This window comes from Xyrauchen texanus, chromosome 4 (genome assembly GCF_025860055.1).
Source record: "Xyrauchen texanus isolate HMW12.3.18 chromosome 4, RBS_HiC_50CHRs, whole genome shotgun sequence".
In the NCBI taxonomy this organism is placed as follows: domain Eukaryota; kingdom Metazoa; phylum Chordata; class Actinopteri; order Cypriniformes; family Catostomidae; genus Xyrauchen; species Xyrauchen texanus.
Genome location: NC_068279.1, coordinates 7,636,937 through 7,664,365, shown reverse-complemented (window position 1 = coordinate 7,664,365; position 27,429 = coordinate 7,636,937). Strand labels below are relative to the sequence as shown.

General features: G+C 38.5%; 1 protein-coding gene across 2 annotated transcripts; it reads left to right on the top strand.

The window, feature by feature from the left end:
* The first annotated feature begins 2,227 nt into the window (after positions 1-2,227).
* On the top strand, positions 2,228-27,419 carry LOC127643246 (beta-adducin-like). 2 transcript variants are annotated; one of them, XM_052125907.1, is made up of 15 exons: positions 2,228-2,630; positions 6,264-6,485; positions 10,049-10,190; positions 10,662-10,813; positions 12,886-12,966; positions 13,509-13,658; positions 15,581-15,724; positions 16,129-16,227; positions 16,445-16,621; positions 16,769-17,008; positions 20,699-20,815; positions 21,387-21,473; positions 21,694-21,829; positions 23,525-23,593; positions 25,673-27,419. In XM_052125907.1, the coding sequence occupies exons 2-15, from the start codon at positions 6,336-6,338 to the stop codon at positions 25,936-25,938; spliced, it is 2,010 nt and encodes a 669-aa protein (XP_051981867.1). In that variant the 5' UTR covers positions 2,228-2,630; positions 6,264-6,335; the 3' UTR covers positions 25,939-27,419. The 2 variants fall into 2 exon arrangements, with proteins under 2 accessions (XP_051981867.1, XP_051981868.1); XM_052125908.1 differs by lacking the exons at positions 2,228-2,630; positions 6,264-6,485 and adding an exon at positions 9,099-9,240.
* Positions 27,420-27,429: the final 10 nt, after the last annotated feature.

Genomic DNA, 27,429 nt, shown 5'->3' with positions numbered 1-27,429 from the left:
TGTGAAGATGCTCGTGCAGGAGGCTGGTTACGTGGGCGGCCTGCAGAGGAGCTAGCGGCAAGGCAGGAAGAGATTCATGGCTTGGGTGGCTTTCTGGACTTCCAAAGCGGTCAACAATGCCACTTACAGCGGAACCGAAGAGACCGGACGGAGAGAGCGGTGCGTTGAGGAACGTGGAGCGCTCAGTTTCTCCCATGTCGGCTAGCGTTAGCCACAGGTGTCTCTCGGTTACAGTCAGCGAGGCCATGCACTTCCCTATAGCTTGGGCTGCAGTTTTGGTGGTCGTGAAGGGCGAGGTCCGTCAGCTCCTTAGATCTGTAACAGCCTCTGGGTGCCTGCCTCTCTCATCCCACTCCGAAGAAGGTCCGCTTGGAGGATCTGCAAGGCGGCCATGGAATGCAGAGCAGATGCGGCTTGGCCGGCGGCGGAATAGGTCCGGTCAACACAGGCGGAAGTAGTTCTGCAGGCCTTAGACGGGAGCACTGGTTTAGACCGCCATCTCGCAGAGGGCGGGCAAAGGTGTGCTGCTACCGAATCCTCGACCGGGGGATGGAAGAGTAGCCCTTCTCGGTGGCGCCGTCCACTGAAGCGAGCGGTGGAGGCGTGGGATCGAGTCCTGGCCGAGAGGCGCGTTCCACGATTTAGAGAGCTCGGCGTGGAGTTCCGGCAGGAAGGGAGCGGCTCGGGCATGGCGCCGCGTGTGACGGCTTTGAAGAAAACAGCCGTCGAGTCTGTTGGGAGCCTGCTCAGGGGCGGTGACCACTCAAGCCCGAGGCGGTCGACGGCCTGTGTGAGGAGGCGTATCAGTTCCCCTTCGACTCGGCGCGGGTCCTGCTGGATTCCTGGGCGTTGAGGAGGCTTGTGACCACTCCTCGCTGTCGAAGCCATGATGGAACAGCAGCCTTTGTCCTCCGCCTCGCTGTCCGAGGTGGCAGCAGTCGCGGCCGCTCGGCGGCAACTGCGCGCGTCCCGAGGCGGGGAGGGTGAACGCGATGCTCGAGGGAGGGGCTCCGGCGAGACAGTCGCTTCTAAAACCGGTTCCGGCAGCCTTTGGGAGCGGCGCTTCTTCGGCGTGGCGAAACAGAAGGCGTGCGGCAGCTCGGTTTTGCATACTTCGAGTCGAGCCCGCAGGGTCGACATCGAAGCTCCTCGCAGAGGTCGCATCCTCCGTCAGCGAGGCGAGCTCTGCATGCCTCAGTCCCAGGCAGAGGCGCCAGATGATGTGTCGGTCTCCGGTGCTGAGAGGAGCGGCATGAGCCGCAGGAAGTGCGAGGCATCTTTAAAAGACGCTCGATACTCTTTTGTGAAGTTCAGCTGAGGAACTTAGCTTGCTCTAAAAGGATACGTCGCCGGATGGCGTAGCTCGCAGGATGGCTGAAGGTGGCGAAGACGGCCGGCTTCTTCGAGTGCTGCCCACGCTTGCTAGATGCCCCTCGAACGGCGACGCGGCTTCCAGTTCAGAGATGCGAAGAGCTTCGCTGAAGAGATGAAAATCAGGGTTCCAGCCTACGAACTACGCTTATAGGCACTCTAGTCACGCCCTTTTTGGCGGGATTTGATGCCGTGAGCGCGCGGACGCCTCTCATTGGATGTGAGTTCGCCCAAGCTCGTCTATAGGCTGCAGCAGTTGCCGCAGAGCAACCAATGAGCTCGCTAGCTAGCCCGCTCAAGGTCTGCAGCTGCCGCACTGCGTTGACAATGGATACAAAATTAAGGATAATTTTTTGGCTTCAATATCTCAGAAAAGATGAATCTTTCCCGTAGCGTAAGCTAGCTTATGAGAGAACTTATGGTTGTTAGATATTCAAGTTTCAACTTGTCACTATTCAAGTTTCAGTATATTTAATATTCTTTTTGCAGTTCACTTAAACAGCCCTGTGGTGTGACAAAAGTATTTTTGAAAGCTACAAATATTCCATGAAGTCTCCGTTTATGAGGTCATGCATGCATAATAAGCAAATTAGACTGATGTTTAAAATGGTTTTACATGAAATATGGCATGTATGATGCAAGGAACTGTCACTGCTTGACATGTTTTAACTACCTATATGTGTTGAATGTGGTAGTTTTCCATTGCAACACTATGCTTTTAGGTTTAAAAAACAAAAGTACATTGTTTTGTTTTGTCCCACTCCGATATAAGTATGAAACGTTTTTATTGAATTGCTTCTTGTGAAATCAGAAAACCGCCAAATGGTGGAGCTAGTGGCGCGCGCTTCAGTAATCCGCAGCTGCATCATTTTAAATCCACAATAAATCTGCGATCCGGCGATTCACGATTTTTAATACTGGACAACCATTTCCGTTTAACAGATGTGCTTGTATAACCGTACTGGTGAACAAACGTCTTTAAACTGCGGATAAAAACGAGCCGGAGCGGAATTTAGATCGTAAAGCGCGAGGTCATGAATCTGGCAGGCGCGGTCTTGGGCTGGTCCAGCCTGCAATAAACGTAAACACTCGGAGGGGATGCGGAGCTTTAAGAAAATACGGACCCTAAACGATACCATTCACACCGGAAAACAAGACTAGTAATCGATTTCTTGGTGCACGCGTCTTTTTTGACACATTGCAGAAGTGCATGTTGAAAGCGTGCGTAAAGGACAAAGAGGAGAGGATGCTGCTGTAAGGTAAGCATATACTGCCTCGTGCCCGTTTTTTTAATTTCCCGTCACCACTTCGAGTTCTTTCAATAGCTGCATTGATTTCAGTAATATTGCACAAACATGTGAATGAAAGAATTTCTACAGTTTCAAACCCTTCACATCCATCATGTTTATGGTGACGGTCCTGGTAATGTGGTGCTGCACTAGCATGATATTGCACAAATTCATGCGAGATTAATTATCACTCCATTATTTAATAGCATTAACAGCAGGTATATAGATAAGAAACAAAGCACTGGAGAAAATGGAACCAGACTGCATCCCTCTTACTAAAATAATTTAGAATGTATATGATGAGCTTTAAATTGTTTTTATTACGTTATATTAACCAAAGGGCATGGGGCCTTGTTTTCTTTGAAGCACATGAGTGTACAAGTGTATTGATGGCTACTTTTAGAAAAAAGCTATTTTGTGACTATGAAGTAGACTTGTCAGGAAACGCGTCTCATAGGTCTGTTTTACCCCCTTGGCCTTTTCTATCCGAGGTTAAGCTACAGTACTTTGCACAGTTAAAAAGAAATATTATGTAGTTTGTGTGTGCGGAGCAGTGTTTTGATACTTGGTAACATGCCATGCATTTATATGCAATTCTCGATTTGTCTGGGCTCCTCCTGACACAGATGCCCGGAGGCTGAGCCTGCGCCTGAGCCAGCTGCACGCTGCTGGTGCTGATGCTGCAGCGGGGCTCGCGTTGTTGCTAGGCAGCCACGTACAAGCCCTGCCGCGCGAACACTGGCTGTGGCATTTTTGCACAATAGAACCGCGAAAAAAGCGTTTTGTAATAATACTGCTTCACTTATCAATTAGTTTTAAACAAGAAAGCAGCCTTTTCGGTATCATTATAAAATATTACGATGAAACTTTTTTGTTTCCAGTTTAGCTTTTTGACAGCAGTTCAAATGGTGGTGTTTTTGGATTCATACAACTTTTCTAAATTTGGCTGATTACTATGATATGGTACTATTGCACTCGTATAAATTCGTATGACTTTCAATACAGCCAATGACGTTGCTGGATATCGTTTCCATCTAATGAGCGATACTTGCTTCTATCATACATAACAGCTTTCTATCATGTTTACACACTGCTGATCGGTTATGTTTAGATAAGGGGTTTGGGTAAGGGCACAATATTAATAAGCGTGTCCTTAACGCCTCAAAACTGGCACTTATTTCCGCATTACACATCCGGTCATTTGCATGTGATGAAATTGTACAGATTCATATGAATGGACTCAAAACATATGATATATCTAATTCGTAAAATATGCACGAATTTACATGAGACAGGGTTGAAAATTAAAAAAATACAAATCCCCAAAAAGCTGACCCTCTTTTAGTTGTGTTGTCTGACTCCTATTCATTTTAATGAGCTTTTCAAACCTTGCATTTCATGCATTAACCAAACCGGTGTTGTCATGATGTATTCAGTTCATTTTCAGTTACTTTTTTCAGCAGGTGCATCGAAATTTGAAAGGTGTGTGTCTCAGGCTAAATAAAAAGACTATCCTATTGTACCAGACAGAGCTTAATCGAATCAATGATCAACATCAGAAATAGGAATTTGCTTATATATCTGAATTGTTATATATATATTCCCATAATTTTTTTTATTTTATTTTTAAGCAAAAATCTCAGCTATAGTAAGGTACTACAATGGTGAATGAGGCCAGAAACATTAGCAAAACATTAACACAAACCCTGTAAGCAATTTTATCATACTAAAATAATTTCAAACAGAGATTTTACCAAACAAAAATCATGTTAGTATGTATCATATTTTACATAGTGTGGCTATACTTCTGAAACAATGTTTATTTTACTGTTAATAGCCCCATTCACTTCCATTGTAAGTGCCTTACAGTAACCACGATTTGTGCTTTTTTTTTTTTTACATAAACGATGGAGTGAAAATATTTTCCTTTGTAATCAACATTATGTTAAATGTTGTCGATCCGGGTTAACCTGAACTGAACCCGGAACATTCCTGTAATGTAATCGCCAAAGGATACAAGACTTAAGTCTGAAAAAGAAATATGTAAAAAATTATTTATCATAATAATTAATTAGATACAAGGTAAACCCACAGATCTAGATCCATGTAGACTTGTATTGCTTGATGTAATGTTGTCAATGAAACAACACTAATAACAAGTTTGTGCACAATGTTGAGCATCTTTTGACTCCTACCACCAGATAATTCTTTGTAAACACTTTTGGGTTTAATTAATATAGTATAGATTAGAATAACACTATATAGTACTATATATTGTAGTATAATTGACTCAAAAAAGGCTAAAACATTTGTACAGAAATTGTTCTTTAATTCTTTCATGAAGCACATATAAGATTAGGTGTAGCATGTGTTTTTTGTTTTTCATGGGTCATAAAGTTCACTGTGCATTATCATGCAGAAGTGAATGCACCCAGAGCTGCACATTAACTTAATTAGAATTCTCATCTAAAATCAATCAAGCATTACATTAACCAATATACATTCCCCTTATATTCCTCTCTCTCTCCCAACTTCATTAAAGCATTAGGATTTCTCAGTCAGGGAGAAAGCCCTCATCCGGTCAGGAAAGCTCAGTTTCAGACCAATCAATAAGTTACACAGACACATGTACATGTCTTTTAGTGTCCCTTTTAGTGTACCTTCCTCAAACGACATCAAAGGCTTGTAGCAAAAGCCAAAGGTGAATGTTTTCAGCATGATGTGAGTTTAAGGCAGGAATAAGGGTAAACTAGGGGTGGATCACTGTATTTCAGCAGAGGGACTTGATTAAATTGGATCCACTTGAGTAGAAATCTCTATGTTTGAAACTCATCTAAAGGTCAGCGCAGGGCGGCACCAGTATGCTGTCTGGTTCCAGAGGGGCCCCGGTCATTATACAATCTCCCCAGAGAGAGGGCCTCTTAGTGGGGGTCCCAGAGCACCTGAGCCCCTGCCAGACTACCAAACACAAAGAGCTTGAATAAGTAGGCTTGATTTTTAGGCTAAATATGATCTGGATATTTCTTCATGAGAAGTTTTTCTGAGCTTGATTTAAACATTCGTGAATGGCAGCAAAAGGTTTAGAAATAAAAGATATTCATGCTCTTGATCTTTAGATATTTTCTGTCATCAGTCAGCTGTGTTGTACTCCCTGGAATAGTAATAGTTGCACTCAGTCTATTACTGTACATTCTAGACATCGATTCAAAATGCTGTTCGAAATGTTATTTCATAAACAGACCTTCCTTGACTAAACAAGAAAACAAATTGTTTGCCTTTACTAATGTAAGGATGCATTTTCCGGCTATGCTCTACATCTTGCACTACTTCCACTGTGTGTTTGGATATATGTGACAGTTAGTGCAGCCATCACGTGACTTTGGGTGTGGGGTGCACAAATCCTTATCTTGTAGATGCAGGACTGCTCGTGTGCATTTGTACTAGTGTGTTTGTGTAATATGTATGTGTGAAAATGTCTGAATGTCTTCATATGCACATATTTATTAATGAATCCTTCCACAATGTATGTTTGGATCTGTACCATAACTCCATATTACAACTGACTAATTCACAATTCTCTTCTATTTTGTCCGCCCCTTACAGCTCTCGCCTGGCCCTGTTTCGTTTTAGCTTGTATTTCTTTCCTTTCCTCTCTGTCACACTGGGAAAAAGAAGATGAGTAACTCTCCCATCCCTAAAGGGACTCCGGTCCAGCATAGTCCAGTAGACGGGGAGTGTCTGGAGTCAGAACTGGTCCAGTCTCCCCAGCAGTCAACACCTTCCAGTGGCCTCAAGAAACGTGTATCCAGTCTCCTGCAAAGCCCTGTGAGTAATAAGGCATACAGTTCTGTTATGTGTGAAGCCTATATATTTGTATGCAAAGAGCATACAGAAATCAGAAATGTTCTTATTTTCTCCGTAGTGATTTTAAAACAATCTACAGTAAAGTGTTTTATGCCTGGAACAAAGCCTTTAAGCTCAAAGATGAATCACAACGTTGCAACATTTGATTCGAAGCAACTTATCCCATGAAGCGTTGCAAAAGAGTTATAAAAAACGATAAAATGTATACTGATTTATAGTCATTGCCAATTATCAAGTACTGAGTAGTAACAAATAACTTGTAATCTGTATTATGTAATCAGATTACTAAAAATGTCAAGTACTTGCAATTAGATTATATTACATTTTAAAATTACTTGTATATATACGTTTTTTTATTTAAATTTTTTATGCAAAAGAAATTATCATTTTATATCAGTCTTATGCTGTAATGCATTTGGTAAGTCTTCCGGTTTTCTTTTGGTTGGTAATGTAATAAAATTAAATATATATTCTTCTTTGTATTTTTATGTCATTATGGTACAAGACTGGGTAGCTCTGCGAATAAAGACACTGACTACCACCCCTGAAGTCGAATCCAGGGCGTGCTAAGTGACTTCAGCCAGGTCTCCTAGGGAGGGTAGAGTCACATGGGGTAACCTCCTCGTGGTCACTATAATGTGGTTCTTGCTCTCGGTGGGGCACGTGGTGAGTTGTGCGTGGGTGCTGCGAAGAATAGCGTGAAGCCTCCACAAGCACTATGTCTGCGGTAACGCGCTCAACAGGCCACATGTGCAGATAAAATGCGCAGATTGACGGTCTCAGACGCTGAGGCATAACTTGTAATCTGGATTATGTAATCAGATCACTAGAAATGTCAAGTACTTGTAATCAGATTACATTACATTTTAAAATTACTTGTATATATAAGGTTTTTTTTTTTTAAATACGCCACTACGAGTACCTAGAGCGAATTGGGATTTGGGCATAACAAAATTGGGGATAAAAGGGGAGAAAATAAAAATAAAAGGTACAAGACTGTCCTACTCAAAGACTTGGGACATCAAATAAACAACAGTTAGGTCAAAAGTAATCAGATTATATTAACCAAATCACGTAATCTAAGAGATTATGTTACCAAATACAATTTTAGTCATTTGTAGTCAGTACTACAGTTCAGAATGAATCTACTCAGTACTGCATCCAATTACAAATCATGTTAGTCTTCTAAAAACAATACATTTTAATGATATATTGAATTTACTTATTGTTATATATTCAAAATTATATCAAAGTCTTTCTAGCAAGTCAGTCCACTGTTGGCATCTTTGGAACGCTTTCAGGAGGCTATTTGCAGTCATGACAGTGCAGCTCCTATCTACTTGAATGGGGAGCACCGAAATCTCAAAAATGGTTGGTCAGGACTACGATCAAAGAACATATTTTAAATCAGCAGTAAAATGGGACAACACTGGTATCAGAAATTGCACCCAGCTTGTATAGCATGCATTTTCTAGAGTTGATTGACAGGTGATGTCTGTATCTAAAAGGTGATTGGCTCTTTCACCTGTAAGGCAGGACTTCCTTTCTACATCCATTGTCCATTGGGCACTAAGAGCTCCTTGGTTGGGCATTCCAATTTCTCCCATTCAGGAGTGGCCTGTCTTTGCTAAATAATCTCTGATTATATGTAGTTTGAGATTGTAGGGAGACTGACTCGATTATGTTACTTGAAATTCTATTTCCATAGTAACAACAACTTCTCTGATTGGTGGGTCTCTCTTCACGATTATGGTTAGTGTAGTTCTTTGCTAGAAATTTGACTATTAAACACTATAAATCAAAATAAATATCTCTGTAGAAAAAAAATTCATGATCAGATTTTTTTACGTTCCAAACGGTGTGATAATACATTGTGTTTGTATAAGTAAATGGGCATGATACAACTATAAATTTAGGCTGTCAATCGATAAAATGTTTTAATTGAATTAATTACATGGTGTCCCTTAGATCGCATTTGCGGTCCTTCGAGTGTTTTGAACACAAGAACGTAACGCATGTTTGTGTTGTTCTGCCTACTGAAGTGTTTTCTTCACTGTATAATCTGGACGTTGCTCATACAGCTGAAATGTCACTTACTGCCCTCTGGAGTAAACAGGTGGTACTAGCTAGCTAGCAAACAGGTGGTACTAGCAAGCTAGCATTTCTCAGGACTCTTCCTTATTATGGTCCGTGGGCATGCGATTAATTGCGTAAATTTTTTTAACACGTTATTTTTTGTCAAATTAATCGCACTGAATTAACGCGTTAAATCGACAACCCTACTATAAACCTTCAAAAAGGTCATGGAAAATGACATATCTCCTAACCGCAGAAAACTTATATTCATTTTCCCCCCTTTTATTTCTCTGTTCTATCTGTCCACCCTTTAATGTCCTGCCTTCAATGTCCTCTCTCCCCTTCCCTCTCATTAGGTTCCTAAAGATATGATTATCTGCACAGCTCAGATATAATCTGTCCTAAATCACCACTGACAGCTGCAGCTGCAGAGGGAGAGAGAGAGAGAGAGAGAGAGAGAGAGAGTTTAGGGGAGGAGAAAACATATACAGTGCTAGAGTTTTTGGTGCATAACAAAAAAACACACCAGAATGGAGGACAAGTTAGACCATTTGAATGAAGGACAGAAATAAGATTTGAACGTTGTGCATGAGGACGTCTTATTCTCTCTTGCTCTGTTGTGGAATATGGAATTGATTTTGTATGTTCATGACGTATTGCTTCACCTACTGTGTGTATGTCTGCTGTGCTGTTTCTTTCACTGTTTAATATGGAAGTAGTTGACATAAAATTTCAAGCAATGACTACAGTTCCTGGTAATGTGACATGCTATACTCCATCTTAAAACTAAATGCAATTGCAACTTATTCTTGTATAATTATTATAAACTTTTTATTTGAGCGACTATATGGAATAATTGTAATTCAGAATGACTTAGTTTGAATTTACTATTTTAGTGAACTACAAAAATGCTAAACTTGGATTCAAATGGTGAATTGTGAATAGTATCATAAACTAACAATGAACATTATTAGTTTTCAGCATTTATTAATCAAGGTTAATATTAATTCATACATTTACAATAGTTCATTGCTAGTTCATGTTAGTTCATAGTGCATTAACTAATGTTAACAAATACAATTTTTAATTTTAACATGAATTAGTACTATGCTGAAAATGAACATTTAGCTGGATTAATACAGGAAGTGCTTGAACCGTATTGTTTATTTTTAGTTTATGTTAACTAATGTAGTCAACTCATGTTAATGCATACAACCTTATTGTAAAGTGTTACCATAAAAAATATATATACTTTCCTTACATACAGTAATTTAACCTGTAATCGTAATGTTGAAAAGAAGTTATTTGTCAACTACCCATATGCACAATGCAAACGCTTGGTTTGTGTACAAGAATGTGTGTTGAACCTAGCTTTGTCCATTGTATATTCACGTGTATTGTGTTGCTGAATATTTGCATTTGATCGTGTGTGTCTTTGTGTGCTGTAGTCGTTTAGAGAGGAGCTGGATGTGTTGATTCAGGAGCAGATGAAGAAAGAAGGAAGTTCCTCCAGTCTGTGGGCTCTCAGACAGATTGCTGACTTTATGGCCACTCAAGGATCTCCAGCCACTCTGCCTGTCACACCATCCAGTATGTAACACTCACACACACACAATGCAAAAATCCGTATCTCATTCTATAAACTAATCATTCAGCATATGAATTGTCTAACTCAATATGTATGTTTTGTCCACGTATGCTGTGCACATAGCACTAACAAAGAAGTGCCTAAAATGACATGGTAATCGGATCAAAAGTTGTACTGAATCCGCACGGCTGTGAATTGGATGTAGACACTTTTATAGAGCAGTTCTATAAGTTTAGTGTCAGTTTCATCAATCACATTTAAGATTTGAGATTAATTCATTTGTGCTTTCTAAATGTCCTTGTGAGCAGTAAGCTAAAAAAAAAAAGGATTTTTTTTTTAGATAAAATTGACCTAATATATGTCAAACTGTGAGAGACGAACTATCGATGCTATTACTAAAGTAATTCATGACTAAGATATTCATTCATAAGACATACTAAGCTCTGTCTTTGTTGTTCCTCATGCCTGTACAGCCATTAACATGGTAACTCCCATTAACGACCTGCACGGATGGGACCCAAGCTCCATGGTGAAGGGTGAGAGACTGATGCGCTGTAAGTTGTCTAGTGTACACCGACTGGTGGATCTGTTTGGCTGGGCCCAGATCGCCAACACATGCCTCACAGTAAGCAAACAAAAAAAATTATAACTGACTTATATTATAATTTTTTTGAGCTTCCATAAATCAGATTTTTATGATTATTTCATATCTATATAAGTTTAAAATCACAGGATATATATTTCTTTGTTTATCACAAGGCAAATGAGTACTATATTCATAAATAATTACTATATCATGTTGATTTTCTATATGACAATCGCGAATTAACAGTATTCCACATGCTTGTACACACATATATTATACATGCCATTTCTTACACAAAGTGGTGCTGATGTTTCATTGACTGACCTGATTTACAATTGACAATGCTATATGATGATGCAACAACTTGGAAATAAACTACAGCAAGTTTAACACATGAACAGCATGATTTGGGTATTGACATTTGGGTGTACAACTGAAATTGTTTAGGTTGTGCATCTATTTAGACTCAAGTGCCTGAGAAAATACGTGTGTGTGTGTATGTGTGTGTATGTGTGTGTGTGTGTGTGTGTGTGTGTGTGTGTGTGTGTGTGTGTGTGTGTGTGTGTAGCTCAATCTGTGTTTGACAGCCAGTTGCATCTCGTGAATTTCAGTGTGGAAAAAATGAAACCTGTTCTAGATTTGTTGCATCGTCTTTTTAATATATGAAAAATAAAACATAAAAATATATTTTATTGTATTATTTTCTAATTGTCTTGAAAATGTTTGAAACTTTGACATTATCTAGATCCATTTGTGACATTTTGTAGATCCATTTGTGATATATATACATGCCAGTTCGCTAAAGACCTGAGGTATGTAATAATGCTTGGTGAAAAGCCAATGCATTTAAAGGGAAAGTTCACAAAAGTTTTCAAAAATGAATATTTTTTAATGATTTACCCACCCACATGATATTTCAAATGTGTTTCTTCACCAGAACACATTTGAAGAAAAATAGAAAAATATCTCAGCTCAGTAGGTCCTTAAAATTCAAGTGAATGGGGATTTCTCTTTTGAAGCTTTAAAAATCACAGTTTAAAAAAGACTTAAACTTCATCCATATGAGACCAGCTGTTAAATGAATGTCTTCTAAAGCGTTACGATTACTAGAGAAATATTTAGGTACTTTTTTAAGTACTTTTCTACTTGTCTTCAAATGTGTTCTGGTGAAGAAAGAAAGTCATATACAACTGAGATAAACAATGAGAGAATTTTCATTTTTGGGTGAACTATCCCTTTAAAGGGTAACTAAACCCTAAACCAACTTTTTTTAGTTAATGATCTGTAAGAATGGGGCTTTATTAGTACTGGTCATCGATTCAAGTAATTTTTTTGACATTTGTGTTTAAAGTGTTTTAATTCTACAATATATGGTGTAAAAACGTCTGAGTGCTGCCCTCTTCAGGTTGAACGGTGGCTACTGCAGTTGCATTTTCCTATTGGCTGTTTGCGGTACTTCGTGACATAAGTGGTGACAGCTGACCTAAGCAGGTTCCAGCTCACCATGCCAGATTCATGTACATGTCGTCTTGCGACCGTGTGAGGAATAATAATAACATAGAGTCTGACAGCAGCTGTCAATTAATCCGTCACTACGAGTCTCAGGTGCCCCCTGCTCAGCCCCGCACTCGGTTCGTTCCCTCTATCCCGGGGTCTGCCCACTTTTCCAGCATTTTCAAATATTTCTAGTGGGTGGAGTCAGACTCTGAGCAGGTGTTTAGTTACCCTTTAAGGGTTAAAAGTAATTGTTCACATTTTCTGGGAAAATAAAGGTCAAGCATCATTTGTTTGCAGATGCCACATGCTTTCATATTTTGTTTCTAAAACAATGACATTCATACAAATTATGCATGGCTTAGTTGTTCAAATATTTCTTGTGTTGTAATTCACTTATTTGGGAGTGGTTTATTTGGTCAAAGCTCAAGGCTCATAACCAGAAGGTTGCTGGTTCGATTCTTGCAATGAGCAAGCCATGAGCCATCAACATTGTGCTTTTGAGAAAGGCAAATAACACCATGATACTCCAGGGGGACTGACCCTGTAATATACTGTAAAAATGGTCTCTGGATTAAAGCCTTTTGGCAAACAACTATTATTAAATTTTTCTGCAGATGCGTGTTAGTAAAGAGCAGGAACATTTCCTGGTGCTACCAGACGGTCTGGCCTTCGGGGAGGTGACTGCATCCAGTCTGGTGAGTATCTACACTCTATCTGTATACACTACAAACTGGTTCCTCGTATTTCCTGTAAGATGACCTCTAATGATTGTGTTGTCTGTTTTCCCTGTTCAAAAGCATTGAAATGAAGGTCAATGGACAAGGTTAAGCATAGTGTTATTTATTGATAAGGACGAAAGATGTATTGTGTTCAGTATTTTCCTGGACAAATGTTGCACATTTGGTGCCTCTTTGATAAAATGAATTGTTATTCTTGAAAAATATTTATGTTGCTCATACAGTATATAGTGTCTATGTCAATGATTGTATGAATGCAAACATCTCTCAGTGACATTGTAATGCAACAGATATGTAATGATGCTGTTCACAGTTTTGGCAGAATACACCAATGGGTTAAATGAGTTTTTTCTATTTTGATTAATTATATTGTAACATCACAATGATAGATTTAGTTCATTTGAGAGGGAATTTATATTTAAAATGAGCGCAGTGGATACTAGAAGGAGAATAAACAATGTAGTGGCTCTACTACAGCATGTGCTGTCTGTGATGTCCAGGTGAAGGTGAACATTCTTGGCGAGTTGGTAGAGAGAGGCAGCACTACTCTTGGAGTCGATCTCTCTGCGTTCAGTCTGCATTCTGCAATCTACTCGGCACGACCAGCTGTCCGCTGTCTCCTGCACCTCCACACTCCAGCCATAGCTGCAGTACGTCACACGCAAGGCCAAGATAAATCACCATCGCTGAAACAACAAACTTTCAGTCGAGGGGAAATCTTTGTGTTCTGCTCTGATGTCATGAGTTTTTAAACTAAATATTAATATATGCTGTAGGTTAAATATTAAAATTACTATTAAATAAAAACAGAAATATACACTGTGGCCGCGGGGGCGTGGTCAAGCGCTCGTCCGGGGAGAAAGCGGTAAGGGCGCTTGACCACGCCCCCGCTGCCACACACTTTTTATGCAAAATATTTCAAATTCTCTTCTAAATTGTGAAACACGTAAACGACTAACATTTATTTGATGGATCTATCTGTCTGTCCGTCTGTCTATCTATCTATAAGGGCTGTCAATCGATAACAAATTTTAATCAAATTAATCGCATTTATCAATATTTACTGAGAAAGGCATGGGAATAATGATAATTTAGTAGATAATAATTCAAATAAATATAATGTAATATATAGTAAATATTATAATTCAGATCATTTTAATATGTTAAATCATATGCATACTGTATATTGTGGCAGTGGGTAGGTAAAGCATTTTAGAAAATACTAAATGTGGCTTTAAAAGTCAAAATATTGTTGACTTCTATCATTAGTGCTATTTTTAATTGTTGGTCTATGTACTCATATGTCAGATGGATGCATCTAGAGCATCTCACTTTTATTGTGGAGTGTCTCGCTAATTCTCTAGCCATAAACGCATCGTTTTTATTTTCCTGTTTTAGGTTAAATTTAGTGTTAAACTTTAAGAATGCATTGTGAGATCCCTGCATTATGGAATTTACATGATCAGGGGGGCTTGATTAATTGCTTTAATTTTTGAATGCATTATTTTTCAGATAATTAATCGCACTAAGTGATAACTTAAATCATGATAATCTAGAGTAGATATCATTTATTTATTTATTTTGTCCACCATGTCAAATTATGGCAAAAAAAGTATTATTCTCATTTTATAGAATGATCCGATGTTAGGGAAACTGAAACCACTGTCTCAAATGACTTACAAATTTGTGAATCGAATATTTTTACAAAGTGCTAAAAATTATTAACATGATTTAAATAGTCTCTTTTCTAAGGCAATATGTTATTCACACTGCATTCTTTCATTAAAGGGTTAGTTCACTTAAAAATGAAAAATGTTTCATCATTTATTTACCCTCAGGCCATCCCAGATGTATATGACTTTCTTTCTTCTGCAGAACCCAAATTATGTTTTTAGAAGAATATTTCAGCTCTGTAGGTCCATACAATGCAAGTGAATGGGTGGAAAAAATATTGAGCTCAAATATCCACATAAAGGCAGCATAAAAGTAATCCATATAACTCCAGTGGTTAAAACCATGTCTTCAGACATGATATGGTCGGTGTGGGTAAGAACCAGATACATTTTTAAGTACTTTGTTTATCAAAAATACTTGCCCAGTAGTGTGAATCATCAAAAACAGAAGAAGAAGAGAGTAAAAGTGAAGTAAAGTTTGACTGAGAAGGGAAGATAATTTACAGTAAAAAAAAAAAGACTTCAATGTTTATCTGTTTCTCACCCACACCTACTGTATGATGTCATTTCTTACGATATGGATTTTACCACCAGATTCGACTGGAGTACTTTTATGTTGCCTTTATGTGGATTTTGGAGCATCAAATGTTTGTCACTCATTCACTTGCATTGTATGGGCCTACAGAGCTGAGATATTCTTCAAAAAACCTTTGTTTGTGTTCAGCAAATTAAAGAAAGTCATACACATCTGGGATGGCATGAGGGGGAGTAAATGATGCGAGAATTTAAATTTTTTGGTGAACAATCCCTTTAATCTTGTACATTAATTCATGGATTTTATTGTTCCAACGCTGATCAACTCCAACAACTCACCAAGACTAATCATTCATGTACTGTAGGTATCAGCCATGAAATGTGGCCTACTACCTCTATCCCATGAGGCTTTGTTGGTGGGTGAGGTAGCTTATTATGACTACAATGGAGTGATGGAGGAGGAAGAGGACAGGGTGGATCTCCAGAAGTGCCTGGGACCGACATGCAAGGTAAGAATCATAAAGATAATTTTTAAAAGACCATGTTTACACATTAGATTGGGCATTGAAACACTACTGTACATCTCTTGATGTATGGCCAGTGACGCTATCTCGTCAACTTAGATTTGATCATCTACAGTGGCCCCAAAACCTCCAAACCTCCAGTGTTTTGCTTGTTGAAAAACGTATTTGAGCTATTTCTCCTTTTGAATAAATACCACTTGGTTTGATATTTTGCTGTCTTATACAAAGACTGTCATACATTTTTAGGTGTGCCTTAAATGTTCAAATAGTTTTTTGGGGGGGCACTGTGTGTTGTTTGCGATGCCCTGAAGGTTCAAAATGCACTTGTGGAAATATTGTTGTATTGCAAATGACCACATGGAGAGATTTGTATGACCCTAATTGTGCAGGTGTTGGTATTGAGGAATCATGGTATTGTGGCCTTGGGAGAATCAGTGGAGGAGGCCTTTTACACAATCTACCACATCCAGACTGCATGTCAAATACAGGTAGGCTGAATTAAACATGCAACTTGATGAGGCCATGTGACAACAGTGTTGTATATATACTCAGAAATGTTTAACATGGAATAATGCCTATATTGTTTTACTCATATTTAAAAAGCAGCTGGCAGTATGCACTGCAATGTACAATTTGCAGTATTCAGTAAGTAGTAAGCTAGTATTCTATTTTCGAATCTGCTGCAGTGCTGTGCTGTTCTTACAGGTGGCAGCACTGTGCAGCGCTGGAGGGGAGCAAAACCTTATCTTGCTGGACCGCAACATCCACAAGCCTGTCGCCACAGGCACAGTGGGTTGGGCCGGATCCACCTTCGGCCCCATGCATAAAAGCAGGCTAGGAGAACATGAGTTTGAAGCTCTGATGCGAACATTGGACAATCTGGTTAGTCTACAAATTTCTAGACAATTTGCCTAATTGTCCTTGCTGATTAGAAATAGTCAATTTACTGCTATTAAACTGGCTTGAGTACCTTTCTAATTATCTGCCAGATGTGATATTTCAGCATCATTTACCTAACCCGTTCTTTAGGGCTACCGTACAGGATATGCCTACCGTTTCCCGGTGCTGTTGGAGCGCTCTAGAACCAGGAGAGAGGTGGAAGTTCCTGCCACTGTCTCATCATTTTCCTTTAATGAGGATGGGGTTCACCCCCACCCATGTCTCCATCCCCATGCCCAGAGACAACAGCAGAAGACAAGGTGGCTGAACTCTCCAAATGTCTATCAGAAAGTCAACCAGGACCAGGCCAGCCCAGGACCTCGGACTACGGTAAGATAGCTTTTATATAGCTGACATGAACATGTCTGGGTATCCAGCTTATGCCAGCACGGCCTGAAATAAATTGTGACTATTTGCACTAGGTGTAAATAGCACCTGCCACACACCTTGTGTTGCTGCAGTGGTGTGTAATGACAGTGTTAATGTGGTTTTTGTGTGTGCCGACCCAGGTTCAAACCCACCTTTTGTCCCACTTATTTTTTTTAAAGGTTTATTTCTTTTGCAGTAATTTGATCATGGTGAAGGTTGGGAAGTTGAGAGAAAGGTTTGATCCAGGTAAAGTTTAACCATGGTGTTACTATAGTAATAGTGTTGTAACCATGTTTGTTTGTTTTTTTGGCAGAGGCCATAGTTTTATTGCAATTAACCATAGTTTTACTACAGTAATATGGTAACCGTTTAATTTTGTGGTTACTATGATTTTAAAACAAAATACCATGGTGATACTATGGTGTAGAGCGGAGGAGGGCGGGGCCGGGCCGAGTGATAAAGGCGGCCAGTGACGACAGTTTGAGAGAGAGATAATTACGGGTAGCTGCCCCTGTATGTGTTAGTGTCTGTGTCTTTTTATTTAATTAATATTATTTATATTGTTAAGCCTGTTCTCGCCGTCGCCTCCTCTCTACTGAGGTAAAACCGTGGTTAATTTTTTTGTAAGGGATGGTTATGGTTTAGGTTTAAGGGTTGGTGTAGGGATTCTGTGGGCTCTAAATAAACAATAAACATGCTGCAGTAATGCCTCTATACTTTATGATACTATTTAATTGGAGTATCTGCCACTTTGCACTGGGGTGAAGATAACATCTAACACTATTTGCACTTATTTACAAAGCCCCTATTACAGGGACAATCTCCCCTGGAGCAACCTGGAGTTAAGGGCATTGCTCAAGGACACAATGGTGGTGGTTGTGGTGATTGAACCATCGACCTTCTGCTTAAGAGTTTAGTACTTTAGCCCACTACGCCACCACCACTCCTTGTTTACCACTACAGTTTAAATAGCATCTATCATGTAGCCTCTGCAAAATATATATACAGAATGTTTTTCTATGTTGAATATCTGAGTATTCAAGTGGTGCTTGCTAAAATTAGTTTACTATTACTATTGCTTATACTTAGGGATTTGAACAAACCCATTACACTAGTTTTACACTTTGGCTAGTTTCTCATCTTGCACCATGCTTCTGTCTGGACATGAATAATACCTCAAATTGTACTGGTTGTGCAGAAGACATACGCTATATAATCTCAGTGATCTGATTTTACAATTTTCCCCTTGTGTACAATAAAACAGGTAAAAATACAAATAAAACTCCAAAGAATATAACAGAAATTTGGGGGTGGTCTCTTTTAACTTGGACAAGCAAGCAATAACCCAGGACACCCTAGGAACCACATTACAATGCACTGGCAACTACCTGAACTAGCATCGTGGCACCACTCACATTTCTGTAGAACATATAAAAATTGTAGTTGTCAGTACAATTTCAATACTGGATTTTTTTTTGTGACTAAGCTGCAGTTGAGAAAATAGTGGCTCGCTGTGAATCATATGATATTATTGTTGGAACAATGGCGTATTTGTTGCATCGCTGGGAGAGGACTACCTCTAAATTTCATTCTGTCTGTCTGTTTCTCTTCTACCATGTTCCACCCACATCCCTTTCTCTGTCTCTGCAATGCAGTAGAGATATTTTATTGTCATAAAACTCACTGCCGTGCTTGCACTGCTCTCTGCTGGTGAATTTTAGATCTACAATTGCTGGTCATATAATTAGAATATCATAAAAAAGTTGATTTATTTCAGTAATTCCATTCAGAAAGTGAAACTTGGATAGTGTATATATTCATTCCACACAGACTGATATATTTAAAGTGTTCATTCCTTTTAATTGATGATTAAAACTGACAACTAATGAAAAAAACCAAAATCAGTATCTCTTTTGAATATTGTGAAAAGGTTCAATATTGAAGATTGTGGAGTGGTGGTGGTGTCGTTAGGCTGTTAATCAGAAGGTCACAGGTTCTAACCCCATGGCCACCACCATTGTGTCCTTGAGCAAGGCACTTAACTCCAGGTTGTTCCGGGGGGATTGTCCCTGTAATAATTGCACTGTAAGTCGCTTTGGATAAAAGCGTCTGCCAAATGCATAAAAAAAAAAAAAAAGACACCGGGTGCCACACTCTAATCAGCTAATTAACTCAAAACACCTGCAAAGGCCTTTTAATGGTCTCTCAGTCTAGTTCTGTAGGCTACACAATCATGGGGAAGACTGCTGACTTGACAGCTGTCCAAAAGACGACCATTGACACCTTGCACAAGGAGGGCAAGACACAAAAGGTCATTGCTAAAGAGGCTGACTGTTCACAGAGCTCTGTGTCCAAGCACATGAATAGAGAGGTGAAGGGAAGGAAAAGATGTGGTAGAAAAAAGTGTACAAGCAATAGGGTTAACCGCACCCTGGAGAGGATTGTGAAACAAAACCCATTCAAAAATGTGGGGGAGATTCACAAAGAGTGGACTGCAGCTGGTGTCAGTGCTTCAAGAACCACCACACACAGACGTATGCAAGACATGGGTTTCAGCTGTCGCATTCCTTGTGTCAAGCCACTCTTGAACAAGACACAGCGTCAGAAGCGTCTCACCTGGGCTAAAGACAAAAAGGACTGGACTGCTGCTGAGTGGTCCAAAGTTATGTTCTCTGATGAAAGTAAATTTTGCATTTCCTTTGGAAATCAAGGTCCCAGAGTCTGGAGGAAGAGAGGAGAGGCACAGAATCCACATTGCTTGAAGTCCAGTGTGAAGTTTCCACAGTCAGTGATGGTTTGGGGTGCCATGTCATCTGCTGGTGTTGGTCCACTGTGTTTTCTGATGTTCAAGGTCAACGCAGCCATCTACCAGGAAGTTTTAGAGCACTTCATGCTTCCTGCTGCTGACCAACTTTATGGAGATGCAGATTTCATTTTCCAACAGGACTTGGCACCTGCACACAGTGCCAAAGCTACCAGTACCTCTTTTAAGGACCATGGTATCCCTGTTCTTAATTGGCCAGCAAACGTGCCTGACCTTAACCCTATAGAAAATCTATGGGGTATTGTGAAGACGAAGATGCGATACGCCAGACCCAACTATCAGAGCAACCTGGGCTCTCATAACACCCGAGCAGTGCCACAGACTGATCGACTCCATGCCACGCCGCATTGCTGCAGTAATTCAGGCAAAAGGAGCCCCAACTAAGTATTGAGTGCTGTACATGCTCATACTTTTCATGTTCATACTTCTCAGTTGGCCAACATTTCTAAAAATCCTTTTTTTGTATTGGTCTTAAGTAATATTCTAATTTTCGGAGATACAGAATTTGGGACTTTCATTAGTTGTCAGTTTTAATCATCACAATTAAATGAAATAAACATTTGAAATATATCAGTCTGTGTGTAATGAATGAATATAATATCCAAGTTTCATTTTTTGAATGGAATTACTGAAATAAATCAACTTTTTGATGATATTCTAATTATATGACCAGCACCTGTATTTCACATATTTTCCTTTCATTTGCAGTGTTTCCAAATTTTTCACAGTAACACCTTTTTAACATCAGAGGGTGTCCCTGGTATGACAGACATGCTTTCCAGCTAGTGACTGTATTTTTTCTGTACTGTCTTATTTTTTTTCTTTAGTGGCAGAAAGCAGAAGAAATGACCCAGGGCAGTGGCAGAGCCATTAAGATAGAGAGTCCAAACCAGTTTGTCCCTCTCTTCACTAACCCAAAGGAGGTGCTCGAAACTAGGAATAAGGTATAAATCTCACATGTCACTCAAAAGTTTGTTTGCTTTTTAAGTTCAATGTGATGTCCACACACTCTTTTTGAAGCAATATAAGGGTTGAAATCAAATATCTTACATCCCTTGGTGATGTAAGATAAATCACATGTAAATGATAATATAGATGTGAACTTCAGTAGTCAGGGCCAGCAGGTGGAACTGTTACTGTAAGTAGGGGGATACTGATGACCCAGATGAAATCTACGTGCATAGATCTCAGCAGGTTTCTGCAGAATTGTGACATCTGTTATTCATAAAATTATGCATGTTTGTTTTATTAAATATTTTGGCTAATTTCATGATTCTTTTAGCTATCAATAAGAGCTTAGTATTCTCAGGTCCATATAGTACATTTTGTAATTACGCAGAATTACACAGATTTAAAAAAAAATCAGAGCAGAAAAAGTCCACAGGTTCCGTCTGAGCCTATGACTACCATTTTATATAGCGATCTGTGTATTTTTTTATTTTGCTTATTACTTTGTCTCTTAAAGGTGCACTCAGTAATTTTTTGTAGAGGATGTAAATGCTGTTTGTCTTCCAGATAAGGGAGCAGAATCGTCAGGACATGAAAACAGCCGGACCTCAGTCTCAGGTGTTATCCGGCGTCATCACAGACAACAGTCCACCGGTAACTCCACACTAACTAAATTATATCCAGGGGTGCTAGTCAGTCAATACTCACTGAGCTGCCCAGGCCCCCCAAAATAAGGTCTTTAATCATACCCTGTAAATGTCTGTAATGAGTACTTAAGGGGCAGTCATTAATCAAACTCCATTTATAAATGCATTTGTATGTGTACATCAGTTCATGTACAGTATGTGTGTGAACATGAATGTTCTGCCTCCAGACTCCAGAGGAGGTGGAGCCCAAACCCCCTGCCACACTGGAGCCGGAGTCTCCAAATCCCTTTAACAAGCTGACAGATCAGGAGCTGGAGGAGTACCGCAAGGAGGTGCAACGCAAGCAAATTGGCCAGGAGGATGGTACGAGCTGACAGTGTCTTAGCCAGACTTAGGCGGTGTAGTTTAGTCCCAATTTGTCTTTTTGTAACCTATTGATTTTTTTGCCTTAGTATCCACATATTGATTCTGCCACTGGATAAACAAACTGAATTAACCACCACGAGTGCCTTAGACAGTGTACAGCTGAAGTCTTTGGAGACGTATTGACATGATGTCACATTGTTACTGAATACCAAAGTTTTGATGTTTACTTATTTATTAATTAGTAGCTTTTAAGCCTGCACAAGATGTGAAACATTTTACATATAGGAAATGGGTAGTTGACATGGCATTTCAAGAACTGACAGCAGCATTACATGCTATGCTTCATCTAAAACTATTTTAGACAGAATATTTTTTGCAGTTATAATATTGCAGTTTTATGGCCTCATATTAATTGAGAGACTACGTGGAGTATTTGTACTTTAAAACATTTATTTGGCACACTGCAGGGCCAGGACTATTTGTGAGCTACTGTTTAAGTAAACTGCAACAAAAGGTATTATTAGAAGTCTATTTTTAAGACTTAGCCTACAACGTATGACAAGATTTACAATGTATGACAAATTTCAATTATATTGAATTGAGTAATCTTTAAATAGTGTGCACATTATAAATGTGAAGAATGTAATTAGAAATAAGCAGTATGAGCTTTAAAGGCTTAGAATACAAAATACTTAATGTTTAAACAAAACATTTTAGTAAAGTACAGTACTTAGCAAAGTTATGAATGTTGAAATCTGATTGTAAAAAATCAATTTAGTAGTGATTAAAATGGTACAAATATTCACTTTCTCTTGAATATATGCAAATATTAACCTAAACTCTCTAAAAATAAAATAATAATGTACATTTTATTTGTCAACTACCCAGTTGGCATGTAGTGTATTTATTGGAGTGTGCCTTGAAAATAAATAAATTAAAGTATTAGCTTTATTGTAAGCATACACACAAGGAATTTGTCTTGGTGACAGAGCTTCCAGTGCACAACAATACAAAACAGCAACAAGATAATAGGCATAGATAATAATGAAACAATAATATAAAATTGAATAAAAAAAATCATACTTGAATAGAAAATAAAGTATATATACAATACACAATAAGGCAATATATACACTACCGGTCAAAGGTTTGGAACACTAACTCATTCTTTATTTTATATATATATATATATATATATATATATATATATATATATATATATATATATATATATATTAGCAGAAGAGGATGTATGTGTTGGATAAATATAAAAAGACTAAACTATAAATTGCACATAATTATTGCTCAATGGGGCAGTTTTAACTGTTCATGTGATGGATAGCCTGAGGGAAAAATCTGTTCCTGTGCCTGATGGTTCTGGTGCTCAGTGCTCTGTGGCATCGGCCAGAAGGCAACAGTTCAAAAATGTAGTGGGCAGGGTGAGTTTTCAGAAACAGTTGAATTAAAGTTCAGTGTCCCGACATAATTCCCTCCAGCACTTGAACTCTATCTTTCTCCTTTATATCCTTTCACTTTGAGCATGAAACCCTTTGTACACACACTAAAATCCAAGAAAAACTTCACATTGCTTACTGTACACCTCCCCTCTGTACATGTACCTCAATTTCTGTTTCCTCCCTTTGCTCTTCACCTGTTCACTTTCCTTCCCTCTACCCTGATATCATATAAAAGGTCTGGAGGAGGTGGTGAATGAAACGGGGACTCCCCCGACTACCTCGCCCATAAAGACCACACCATCAGGTGAGACCGGGTGTTGCTAAGCCTAACAACTGTGCATGTGTAAATGACACTGCAGAAACACCTGCTATGGTTCCACATGCTGATCTGTTCTGCATCATCCAACTGCTAAATGACAACCCCTGTTACTAATTTAGGGGCAAAATTAAAAGCTCTGTGTAAAAGGACAATTCTTATTGATTAATTCAAAAAGGCATTTATTTCCCCATATGGACTCACTTTGATTAAAGAAGAGTGCTGAATTCGACAACATGATTGCGAGTGTGATAATGTTTTTATAAAACACTTTAAACAAGAAGATCAATATATGATTTCGACACAATATACTGATGGCCAAAAGTTTGGAATAATGTACAGATTTTGCTCTTATGGAAAGAAATTGGTACTTTTATTCACCAAAGTGGCATTCAACTGATCACAATGTATAGTCAGGACATTAATAACGTGAAAAATTATTATTACAATTTGAAAAAAGTTTTCAGAACTTCTTAAACTACCTCAGAGAGTTCTCATAAAAAATCCTCCCTGTGCAGCAATGACAGCTTTGCAGAACCTTGTCATTCTAGCTGTCAGTTTGTCCAGATACTCAGATGATATTTCACCCCACTCTTCCTGTAGCACTTGCCATAAATGTGGCTGTCTTTTCGGGCACTTCTCACGCACCTTACAGTCTAGCTGATCCCACAAAAGCTCAATGGGGTTAAGAGCCATAACACTCTTTTCCATTATCTGTTGTCCATTATCTGTATTTCTTTGCCCACTCTAATCTTTTCTTTTTGTTTTTCTGTTTCAAAAGTTGCTTTTACTTTGCATTTCTTCCCATAAAGCCTGCACCCCTGAGTCTTCTCTTTACTGTTGTACATGAAACTGGTGTTTAGCGGGTAGAGTTCAATGAAGCTGTCAGCTGAGGACATGTGAGGTGTCTATTTCTCAAACTAGAGACTCTAGTTTAGACTAGAGTAATTATCCTCTTGATTTGTTGTACATCTGTCCTTCCACATCTTTCTGTCCTTGTTAGAGACAGTTTTCCTTTGTCTTTGAAGACTGTAGTATAAACCTTTGTATGAAATCTTCAGTTTTTTGGCAATTTCATGCATTGTATAGCCTTCATTCCTCAAAACAATGAGTTTCTTTTATACAATTTTTGACCTAATATTGACCTCAAGACATGCCAGTGTAATACATACTGTGGCAACTCAAAAACAAAGATAATATTAAGCTGAATTTAATGAACCAACCAGCTTTCAACTGTGTTTTATATAATGGCAAGTGATTTTCTAGTACCAAATTAGCAAATAAATTTAGCATGATTACTCAAGGATAAGGTGTTGGAGTGATGGCTGTCTTTGGAAAATGAGGCCTGTCTAGATTTGATCAAAAATTACTTTTTTCAAATAGTGATGGTGCTGTTTTTTTTACATCAGTAATGTCCCGACTATACTTTGTGATCAGCTGAATGCCACTTTGGTGAATTAAAGTACCAATTGCCTTCCGAAACTGCAAAATCTGTACATTATTCCAAACTTTTAGCTGGTAGTATATTTAGGCAAATTTTGCTCTGCTAATAAATATTAGTTATGTTAATGAATAACAGATTAGAGGATCTGTTGTAAAATATCAATTACATTACCCATGAATATAATGGTCATAAATGGTAGGGTGATGTAACATGGGATGTCTGTATTCAAGTCTTTGTCAGTGTTTCTTATTTGAATTTTTTTCATGTTTAATTTTTATGCGTGACATTTTCCGCTCTGTACTGTGTCCTACATCTGTCTTCTTCACACCTTTGTGCTTCTTTGTCTGTCTCTGTCCCTCTATTATGAATTGTAGGACAGTCGTTTGGTACTGAGATCTTGTCTCACTAGTAAGTATATAGAAACCTAAGACATTGCACACAACTTGAATGAGCATGTTGGCCACAAACTGTCATGTCATAACAGCGCTTCTGTGCCCCCATGGATTAAATCTATAAAACTGTGAAAATCAACTGCTTAACTGTTTTTTTTTATTATTATTATTATTTTTTTTATTAATACTATTTATTTTCCATTTTCTTTTAAATTGTGTTGAAATATGCAGATGGCAAAACCACAGAGGCTGTGCAAAACAATAAAGATGATGAGACGAGACAACAAGAGGAGCTAGAAAAGGGAATGAAGGCCTTGTCGACTACCGACACTTCAGAAACCACACCCTCGGCTCCGCCCACTGCCCCGCTTAACAAACCCGCAGGCAACACCCCAGAGGGCTCTCCTTCCAAATCCCCATCAAAGAAGAAAAAGAAGTTCAAAGCCCCGTGTTTCTTAAAGAAAAGCAAGAAACAGAAAGAAAAAGCCGAAACTTGAACTCTTACATGTTCATCACTTTCACATACATGCTCAAAACACACAGCATATGCGTGTTATTCCACCTCCTTCCAAGAACGTTACTCACACACAATTCTTTCACACACTAACACATCATCACATCCACTCACTGTGTTTCCATTTCTTGATCTTTACATACTATACAAGTTTTTTATTCTGGTTTTCATTTTCAGTACACTCTCTGACTGCACTGATGAAAATGTTACGATGCTTCACTGATACAGATTGAATATAGGTGAAGCACACGATGAGCTCTTGTGACCTCCTACCCTTGCTTGAAAATAAAATTGCACTTAGTACATGTACGGGGAAAAAATAATGTGGCATTGAGTAAGCATTGATTGTTCTTGTCTATCAATTCTAATTGTTGCTCAGTCATCATCAAACACAGGTGTTTAAATAATTACATGTAGCATTGGCATTACTTTGTATTTATCTTTTTTTTTAACTAGCATAAACATCATACATCTCGCTTTGTTATGAATCACAGGGATAAATGATTTTACAATGTACTAGTGTCTGAAAATCATGATGAAGGAATAAAAAAACAACATAGGTCTAATTATGCAAGATCATGGCTTGTCGCAGCAAAGAAAACACCAACTTTAAGTGCACGTATTTATTCCACTACTTTTTATTTATGATGTTTATTTTGTATGTATGCTGGAGACCTCTTTGCCATTTTAATTCTTTTTAATATCAGTCATTGTTATTTAAATGTGTCTGTGTGAATTACTGGTTTATAAACATGATTTCATGTCAATATTGTAAAATGCTAGGATCGGATGTACCATTTATTAAAGATCACCTCCATGTAAAGCTGTTTTTGTTGCTATTTTTGGTTGGGTTTCGTAACATGTTTGCTGAATATCTTGTCACTTAGCTATACCCATTTTAGCTAGAAAAAAATAGATAGGACTAGTCAATATTAGATTTTTTTTTTTAACTTTACCGTGGCAACCATAGTTTCTGCCAAAATACCATATTTGCTCCTGTAAACTCATAAAAGAAAATGTATCTATTTAACAAATTACAAGCTTTCAAAAATATGTTTGTTTACATTTTTAGGGTACAATGGGGCTGAAGAGTGTAATGTCTAAAGGTTCATTTAGATGTCATTTGATTGAATATTTTTTTAAATGTTGCAAATTTATATAGCCTAGCAACTAAAAATCTCTGAAACATCACATTTATTTTGAGGCTAAATAAATTGTGGCTTAATTTATCATTTTCCATTTTGTTCAAGGTGATTCAATCGAAAGTATTTTATGAACTGTCCAATGAGTAAAAGGATAGTGTTTAGGGTAAAAAGCCCTCCTGTAGGGGCTAAAGGACCCTATTAAACACATTGTTTTTCTTAATGTTCAAAGTGGCTCACATTGATTGATCCAATCATAATGGAGATTGATTTGTTCATAGGATACTTGAGATGGAATGTGATGCCAGATGTGAATAAAATTAACAGGAAAT

Excerpts from the sequence above, each read along its gene's own strand:
- LOC127643246 (XM_052125907.1), top strand. The coding sequence starts at position 6,336 with ATGAGTAACTCTCCCATCCCTAAAGGGACTCCGGTCCAGCATAGTCCA. Across the intron at positions 16,622-16,768 it reads TGCGAACATTGGACAATCTG|GGCTACCGTACAGGATATGC; the intron begins GTTAGTCTACAA and ends CCCGTTCTTTAG. Across the intron at positions 20,816-21,386 it reads TGCTCGAAACTAGGAATAAG|ATAAGGGAGCAGAATCGTCA; the intron begins GTATAAATCTCA and ends TTTGTCTTCCAG.